The sequence below is a fragment of the Oryzias melastigma genome, linkage group LG6, assembly GCF_002922805.2.
Source record: "Oryzias melastigma strain HK-1 linkage group LG6, ASM292280v2, whole genome shotgun sequence".
Classification (NCBI taxonomy): domain Eukaryota; kingdom Metazoa; phylum Chordata; class Actinopteri; order Beloniformes; family Adrianichthyidae; genus Oryzias; species Oryzias melastigma.
Window position 1 is genome coordinate 19,127,082 of NC_050517.1, and position 9,534 is coordinate 19,136,615.

At 36.8% G+C, this 9,534-nt stretch overlaps 2 protein-coding genes across 4 annotated transcripts in view; one reads left to right on the forward strand and one right to left on the reverse strand.

The window, feature by feature from the left end:
- Positions 1-9,321, reverse strand: part of scaper (S-phase cyclin A-associated protein in the ER) — a 56,083-nt gene extending 46,762 nt beyond the window's left edge. For all 3 annotated transcript variants that reach the window (XM_024280817.2, XM_024280819.2, XM_024280816.2), the window contains exons 1-3: positions 9,000-9,321; positions 3,190-3,307; positions 1,806-1,882 (exon numbers count right to left, since the gene is read on the reverse strand). In XM_024280817.2, coding sequence (XP_024136585.1) covers positions 1,806-1,882; positions 3,190-3,307; positions 9,000-9,167 — 363 coding nt within the window. In that variant the 5' untranslated portion in view covers positions 9,168-9,321. The remainder of the gene's footprint in view (positions 1-1,805; positions 1,883-3,189; positions 3,308-8,999) is intronic.
- An 81-nt stretch (positions 9,322-9,402) lies between these two features.
- rcn2 (reticulocalbin 2) overlaps positions 9,403-9,534 on the forward strand; it is a 9,355-nt gene continuing 9,223 nt past the window's right edge. Inside the window, exon 1 of the mRNA XM_024280821.2 lies at positions 9,403-9,491. The gene's annotated coding sequence lies outside the window, so the exon portion shown is untranslated. The remainder of the gene's footprint in view (positions 9,492-9,534) is intronic.

Sequence of the window (9,534 nt, forward strand, 5' to 3'; positions counted from 1 at the left end):
AATAAATCCAAACAAAATGTCGGTAAATATTTTTTAGCAAATTCATTTAATCAATACTTTATGATGTTGGATAAAACCTGGAAAAATTGTAAAACCACAAAATAGGGACAGAAAATAAAATAAAAAGAAAAAAATGTGTTTACCATGTTTGTATCAGATATCAACAGAGAGGAAATTATTAACATGTGAGGAGTCTAAAGAATTAAGCATCTGCAGATTGCTGAGATACTATCATCATAGTAATTGAAAACACTTGACATACTAGAACCCTCATCTTTAATCAGGTTTTTAAAACTGGAAAATTCTCCAAAAAAACATAAGTATATCTAATTTATAAGAGTGCCGACCATCATTTATACACAAATTAGTGACATTTCATTACTACATCAATTTTCAAATATACTAGAAAAATGTTTTAAAAGACTGGATAAATAAAAAAATATATATATAATCCATTATGTGATGAACACTATGGTTTTAGAGCAGGCACATCCACTTTAATGTCTGCAATGAATTTGACCGAACATATTGCCAGTAATAGACAGTAAGAAAGTTTCTGATGCTTTTGATCATAGCATGCCCTGAGATACACTGAGAAAGCATGGTGTGGGAGGCAAGTGCTTGGTTTAAAAGGTAACTTAAAATCTGGTTCCGGCAAAGAAAAAAAATCAGGAAAGCCAATTACTTTTTGTGGCCTTCTTCAAGGCTCAGTGTTGGCCCCTAAAATTATGAATTTGAAAATAAAATAATATTTGTAAAGTGTGTACATTTTTTTAAATACCTGTCTAGACTAGAAGTATGTTAGATAATTTTTAAATCTTAACAAAACCAATACTTTGCTTTTTATTCGTCAATTACAAAATATAAAGTGTATTCAATTATAAATGATGTCACATTGGAGGGGGTATACAATAAAATTCTTAGGGTGATAAATGTTCTTAATTATCCGTGAAATTCTATTTATCTTGCATGCAAAGTGTAAGATTATATATATATATATATATATTTTTTTTATGAAACTATTCTATATGCTAAACTGTTCTCTCACACTGCAATATGCCACCCACTGTGTTGAAATACTTATTTAAAAAAATACATACATTAATATTTAATTTTATACTGCCATAAAGATAGTCAACCATGCAAAAAATGATCAATTAAACCAATTTTTCTTTACTATAAACCTCAAAAGTTCAATGAACTTGCTAATCTTCATACTGCTGTAGAACTAAACAAAATTAAAAATGCATTATTGTCAGATAACATTTTGCATTTGTTTGATACAAGAAAAAAATAACCATCTTGGGGGTTTAGATACATTTCTAAAATAGATGGAAAGAACCAATTTTAAAATTACCCGTATTTCTTGAAATCTGTGAAATTTATGTGAAGATGAACTCAGGAAATGTAAGTCTAACTCATACTTTTAAGAAATTATTTAAGAAAGGTAAAATGTAGAGTTTTATGTGTAAACATTAGTTGTATAAAAATATGGGTCATCTTCTTTAAAATGTATCCCTGAGAACCATTAACAGACAAAAATATATTTAGGACAGGCACTATAAGCCAAGACTTTGGCCTAAATATTTTTGGTAAAATATTTTCTGTTACATTAACTGAATATAGACATCTGTACTAAACAAGTATTTATAGTACTTATGATAGAATAATGTTTTTAAGAAGAATAACTAAACCCAAATGAAACAATCACATGACTATCACAAATATACTTGCATTCACTCAATTCAATAAGAGAAATAGATTGATCAACAGCGCCCTCGTGTGAAGAAAAGTGGAATTCCAACCTGCTTTTTGTTCTTTTGTTGTCCAGAATTGGTCCTCTGAAATCTGGAACTGCTGCTGGAGTTGCCTTTGGACTTAACTTTGTGGAGAAAAAAAACACAAAAACATATATTTTGATGTAATGGAAAAACACAAAAAGTTTTTTAATTTGCAAAGTGAGTCATAGAAGTGCAAAATGTGAATGTCCTCATGAGGGGATAAACTAACATCAAAGGTCACTACCTTGTTTCTTTAAACACAATCATGTGATGTCAGCTTTTAAACTGAACAAACCTAACCAGGTAATAAGCAGTAAGTATAACAAGGGTCACTGGAAAACAAAAGGACAGTGGCCTTTGAGGCCTGGAGGTCACCTGAGGGTTCCACGCAAAAAGATGCAATCACTCAAACCTAAGTGCTTGCAAATAGTTTTAACAATCAGAATCAGTTCAACAAGTTCCAAGAGGTTCCTTTTGAACACGTTTTAAATTAAGCAGCATTTGGATTCTGATGTTTGGTTAATGTATTTGCTTAACCTTACAACTGGCCTCTTGTTGGAATAAAAGGTTTACAGTGCAGGTGCAATACAAAAAATATAAAATCCTAAAAATATTTTTAGCTGATACGTTTTCGTTGAGAGACGTTTCTTTATGTAATATTTTAATAAAACATGCTAACTTATGCCCGAAAAAAAACTTTCCAGTATTTGTTTGTACCATATACTATTTAAAGAGAAAAAAAAAAATCAAAGTAATGTGATGTTAAAGGTTTGCCTTGGCAATGTGTGCCCAATGCCCACATGTTTTATTACGCAAAGTCTGAAAACGGTCATAAAAATTTGCTTAGCTATGTGTAAATGCAAGAGTTCTGATTGGGAAGGCCTGTAAAAGTTTTTTTTTGGTCCCAACTACTTTTTTTAAACTATTCCTTTAGTCCAACTCACTTACTTTTGGGTTTGATCTGCTGTGATTTGGATTTTCTACAATTTCATATCGACCAGTAATTCTCTGGTCTGTTAGGATGTTACTTTTAAAATAGTAAAATAAAAGAAAGGAAAATAATAACCTCTTTTTCTCTACTACATTTTCCTCCTTATCACCACAGTTCCAAATATCTCAGTATTCATGTCCAGCTCCAGAGCCACCATCACAATCTAGACTCCAGAGAACTAGCTGTTCTTCTCTGCAGCCACGACCATGTGTTAATTTGGGAACAAAAGCATCTTTCATGTTTCCTTATTAACATTCTAGCTGGCAAAGACAGTCCAGTCTGGGAGGAAAACAAACTAATAACAGTACAGGCCAATAGAAGCGAATACCCAAATGGTTCACACAAACTAGTGCTTCTGAGATAAGGCTGTCACACACCACCTACGGCCTTTTACAAACACGCAACATGTTAACCAACCTTCCTCCTCTTTGTTCTCAAGAGGGACACTCCAGGCGATGAGGTTTCGAGCAGCACGGCCCTCTTCAGCAACTATCTTGCGAACTTTGTCGTGGCTGTTGGAGCGCTGAAACGAGGCCTGCGAAGCAGAAGGAAGATCTCACTGTGATTTTCCAGCACGAGCATCATTTTTGACAGTATCTTGCTTTATCCAACGAGTAAATTATAAAATGCTCCCATTCAAATAAAAGGCAGTTAAACACAGAGACATCTATTTAAGAATTCTGTTGAACCCTTTCTCTGATGTCAAGTATATAATAGAAAGTTTGTTTCCTCCCACTCCCTTACAAGCAATTAAATTAATTAAACTATTTGACAAATTTATTATTTAAAGCTAATATTTAATTGATTCAATTTGACATGCATTATATGTATGTGTAAATATGTCTTTTTATGATTTCCTGACTAATAGGGATGTAACGATTAACTGATAAATACATCTATGCTCCCACAATCCAATCAGATTAATCTGTCTGAGGCAAGTTGCTTCTCAAATCGAACTGGACCGTTAGCATGGAGCAAATATAATGACTAGTTTGCTCCAAAGATTTTAATTTTAAAGCACAAAAATCTTCATTTGTAGTTGTGGAGCAGCAGGACTGCTGTGCCACAGCATTGTGAGTGGATGGGAGAGGTTTTCTGGCACAGACTGTGACAAGAAACAGCTAGAGGCACACAGTCTGAACCGAGTCAGTGCAGAGAATGCATCATGGTTGACCTGCACATTGAATATGCATCAGTGAGCTTGCATGTCACCTCGGGTGGGGAAATATACTGTAAACCAAAACAAATAATGTCAGACTGCTCCCTCTTTCTGTGCATCTACAGCACATCAAGATGAACTTCCAAAAGTCGCTCCCCTTCCTCCATCCCTTTACTTGAGTAGATTTTTTGATAAAAAAAATAAAAAATAAAGAAAGTACTTCAGTGTAGTTACAATGCTCTGCATTTCCCTAGCATCTTTTTATACCATTTATTCTAGAAAACTGTTTCAGCACACTATCACTTTCAAGAGATAAATGCATGAAAAAAGGACAACAGTCATTTTGGCATCGGTAAGAGTATAAATCTCTGCCAATAAATCTTGCTAACATCATCCAGCTTTGACCATACAACCAAGATTAAGATATAAAGGGAAACAAAGTTATCTGTAACAACATTTTTAACATTTGAGACACAGACAAGCTGTTTACTGTCACATAAATGTCACAGTCAAATGCAGAACTTCTCTTAAAATAAAAGATAAAATGTTATCATATTATAGAAATCAAAGGTTTATATTAGTTGACAAACTTTTCTTTGAAAGTATCACATCCTTATTTATTTCTACAGAAAAGTACAAGCCATGTTGTTGCCAAAGACTAAATAAGAGAATTATCATTTTTATTTAGTGTCAATATCTGTTTTTTATCTTTTGTTCCCTAATTTTACAAGCTGTAAAATTGTTTTCTCACCAGTAAGAGTAACTCTTACTTGAGTAAATATTAAGATCACCACTTCTGATGTTCCTCATGCAGAGGGAATCCTCCACTACATCCGACTTTAACTGGAAACAGTCAGGTCTGCCCCCTCTTCATACAGCTGTGAAGGAGGCCTTTATGTTGGTCTTTTTTTTTTTTTTAACACTTGTTCACACCCTTCTTCCCATGAAACTCTAAGTTCCATGAGCAAGACCTTCAATGCCTCTTCAGACCATAGTGCCACCTACCACCTCAGTGTTATCTGGACTTCTTGGAGGAATTTTCACCTTCCTCTCACCCTCATTTCCCAGGATCAGGCTTTGTCACTTTTTTCTGAAGTGTTTTTTTTCCTTGTCCCTTGTTTTTTTATTAGTTAGTATTAGGTCTGCACAATAAACCGCAAATTTTTATCGTTGCAATTTCAGCCCTTGTAATTTGGGTATCGCAGAAAAACAACTTAAATTGTGTAAATGTTTACACACATGCTAAAACAATATTATGGCAGCTTGAAATATTTAAGAGCCCTTTACACATTTAACCAATCAGATTGGTGCCTTTTATGCTGGATACCCATCTCTTATGCAGACAAGGGTCATTTGGAGTAAAATTTTGACTTTTATTTAAATAAAACTGTTTCAGTGAAATGAAAATAATACATTATTTGTTTTTCCTTTTGGTTGCTGTTCATGTATTGCAAGTCATATCATCATTGCAGTATTGATCACGAGTTGTCCTCAGTTTGTGCAGCCATAGTTAGTATCATGAATACTTTTTGGCTGGGATCCTAGTGAAATATGGTTTTAACACCCTTTTCAAGGGGTGTACCATTGTGCCTCTCGCCCCACAGAACCTCCCCTGTTGGTCCTCCCAAGCCCAACTGGCACAAATTAACCAGGGTGCCGAATGCCCTTTCTTACACAATCGTGTATTTTTCAAGTCACAATCCCCCAGATAGGCAGCATAATGTTTTTGGGGTTTTTTTGGCTCATGGTACTCCTTGGAAGAAAACCCAGACTTCCTGCATACCAGTACTTCACCAATCCGACTGAGCCATCCAGTCACCACAGATCTACTCAAGGCTTTTTCCTCAAGAAAAAGGTCTCATTTGGTCTATGTTCTCAGAGAATATAGCTCAATTCCTCTTCAAAGTTTTGTTCTTCCTGCTGTATTCTGACTCTCATGTCTTACCGTCACCCTTTAATGGAGGTGAGATGTTCCAAACCCCTCTGTCTTCTACATATACGCGAGTTGACAGCCCACTTGCATCCTGATCTTGTGACAATGCCTGCATGTCTGACTTGTTCATCCTCAAAATGTCTGCAACTCATTAAGACCCATTTGGAGTTTTAGACTTCTCCAGAGGAGATGACAAAGAAAGTTGGATTTGCCCTGATCTTCTATAAAGATCCACTCCAATAAAGCCATTTTTATAAGTGTTTATTGATCTTGTGTCCTTCAAGTCTTGTCACAGGACTTTCACACAGTTAATAGCCATGTGAGTGTTGTAAAAAGCTGATATTGGTAGTCATGCTTCAAACTTACCAAAGAAACATCAGTGGTTTATATGCTATTTTGGAAGCCAAGTTATGTAAAAAATGAAAGATTATCAGCAAAACAGGAAATAATCATGCAATTTAATCTAGGATTCAATTAAATTAACTTAATCAAACATGTTATTTGTAATTCAAATGAACATAAAAGTCCCGAGGCCTTTAATTCGTTCACAAACAAGTCATTTAATGAGCAGATCCTTGGTAGCCTTTCAGCAGAGTTACTATTGAAACGAGACATCTACAGAGTAATTATTATTTCATGTACTCCGTCTTTAGTGCAAAGTAAAGATATATACATATATATATATAAAGCACAAAATATTTATTAATTTATGAAAAGAAATTCTCATCTCTAACTCCAAGGCATGTGTAATGAGCTTACTTGGAGTTATGCAGGCAAAATAAAAAAACAGTATGTGTGTATTTGCCTGATAATATTTAATGTCCCTAAGGGAGACACTCAGCTGACCTACTTTTGGTGAGCAAAATTCTTTACATGTCAAGTGGCATGGCTTGGTCTTTACTCTGGCAAATGGAGAAATAAAAGCTTACAAAGAGGGAAAAGAAATCTAAAGAATACCACATCAAAATGGACAGCAATGCACCTTTAAAAATATTGAATGGTTATGTTTGTTTTCCTGGGCTGGGTTAACAATGAAAGACAGGTTTAAGAATAACTGAAGATTGCATGTGTAGTAGCCGGTAACAACAACAACAAAAAAGAAAACGAAAGCTTATAGCAACATTATCCTGATCCACTTAATCAGCTGCCAAGAAGCCATCTCCTGGTCTGCATCGAAGAGGAACAAAGTGGGGCTCCACTTCAGCTCTCATATTTAGCCTGGAAGTTCTTCCTTATGCAATTCAGAGTCGATTTATTCTATAGAGCCACATGCAAGGGGAAAGTATCGAGTTTCCCTTTTAGAAAGGTCTACAAACAGGCAACCTCCTCAGTAAAAAGATAAAAGAAAAACTCACATTGGAGAATACATACAGAATAGAAGTAGAGTCTGTAAGAAGGTTCCTCGTCTTTATCCGCTCCTGACATATTTAGCAGCCCACTTCTTGCAACCTGTTCCCCCTAACCAGGACTGCCATTTGTCCAAGGTGACATCGTCGTCTGACAGCAGGACCAAAATAGCCCTCTACTGTGTAGTCCTCACTGCTATAGCAACTTGCCCAGCTGTGTCAACTCCTCTTTCAGGAGAGACTGAAAGAGGCAAGCGCTCAAAGCCCCGTCAAGTTCTCCCGTTCACTCCGGCTATGCCGTCTTTGTAATCTAGTCTGAGCCCCCTGCACTCTGCTGAGTTAGCAGCCGCTTCGTGGGCCTGACTTGACGCCTGACACTCTCTCCAGCTCGTCGCTGCGTGCAGCCTCCTATGTTTGCTTCTGCTCCTCTCCTCATCTCCCTTCGCTCTGCATCAGAGCCCCCGCTCGATCTGCTTCTCATCTCTTGCTCTCCTTCAACCACAACACTGCCCAGTCATGTGTGCACACAGCCAGTCTGCTGCTTTGCCCCTGCTAAATGGAGAGAAAGAGAGACAGTAAAGCTGCAGGCTGGCATAAAAACGGTGATGAGTTAACTGCAATAGTAGCATCATCATAAACATGGTTGTTTTTAAGGACGCACTCCAATTATCTTTTGATCCAAGTGGATTTTTAATTATGATTGTGGCGTTTTTAGGCAAAAAAAAAAAAACTTTGTTGTTTTCTAGGATATAGTTTCTGCAGCAGGATTTCATTCAAAATTGTTGTGAACAGGGTTGTTGATGTAAGGTAAGCCTTCCTTCTTTTCCCATCATCCCTTTTTTTTGCACTCTCTCCCGCTAGCTTACAGCCCCTTACAACAGTTCGCCCCAAAATGGCGAGCAAAATCGCAGCTATGCAGCCATACAGTTTTGAACCGGACACCACCTCGGATAAGGAAAATATGGAGCAGACCAGGGAGCTTATGGCTTGTCGTAGTAGCTTTTACATCACAACAAATTTTACGATTAAATGTACTTATATCTGTCCTACAACATGAGAAAAGTGCTGCAAAAACAAGAATATGAGATCCTCTTTATTCCTAAATGATTCTCCACATTATTTACATCGTTAACCAGAAAAGTTTCATTGACTTAGTGTTTGGATCTTGTTCATTTTGATTTTATGATCCATCCATCCATCCATCTTCTTGACCGCTTTGTCCCTTTCAGGGTCGCGGGGGTGCCGGAGCCTATCCCGGCTACTGAAGGGCGAAGGCGGGGTACACCCTGGACAGGTCGCCAGTCTGTCGCAGGGCCTCATTCACACACACATTCACTCTCACATTCACACCTAGGGGCAATTTAGAGTCACCAATTAACCTATGATTGATTTTATGATGCATACTAAATTTGTATTTTTCTTACATATTGAGTTAAGAAGTAAACATGCTTTATATAAGACAAACTGAGAAATAAAATTTAAAAAATATATATTCGACAAAATAAAAAAGAAACAAGCTAATGGCACCAAGATATTATTTTTGCATAGACTTTATTGGACGTTGCTTGATAATAATGTCACTAAATGTGTTTGATTGAGATTAAGTACATGTATAAAAATGTATTCAAAACAGAGAGAAAGCTCACCCACAAATTATATATTATATATATTGTCAAAATCGGATGACCAACGTCAAGTCAATCAAGCTAGCTTTTCAGCTGTACCGAGACGCCTCCGTATTTATCATATGTAATAATTAATTAGCAACTCCGTAAAGTTTCACACATACCTTCAAAGATGTTAGAGAGCCATTCTTAGTCTTGCCTCCTCCGTGCGATGAGCCAGAGCTGTTGCTGCCAGACCTTTCCCTGCCGTCCCCACCTTGGCTGATTCTTGGCCCAAGGCGATGCTGCCCGGCGCCACGGCGTCGACCATCATGGCGGTTGTCTTTAGACATCGACCTGCTTTACGGTCTCCGTTTATTCACGCAGAAATAAAAATATATTCACAAAGTTGCATTCTTGTTAGCAGTGATGGAAAAACATGTCAGATAAATCCATGACAGTGCGGACAAGAGCAGGAAGTTCGTTAAGTTTACCACAGTGATTGACGTTTACATTGTCCAATTAGGAAACAGAAATGTCCTAACGACAGTAGAGACAGCCAATCACAGACGGCACAATTCAGGTCAAAGGGTGGAACAGATTTGTTTTTCAAGGGGGGCGGGTTTACAAATTGTCTACCATGGCAACCACAAAGATCAGGCGGGACATTTAAGAAGGTTGGTTGCGTTTACAAAGCTCATAAAAATGGTCTTCAAACTG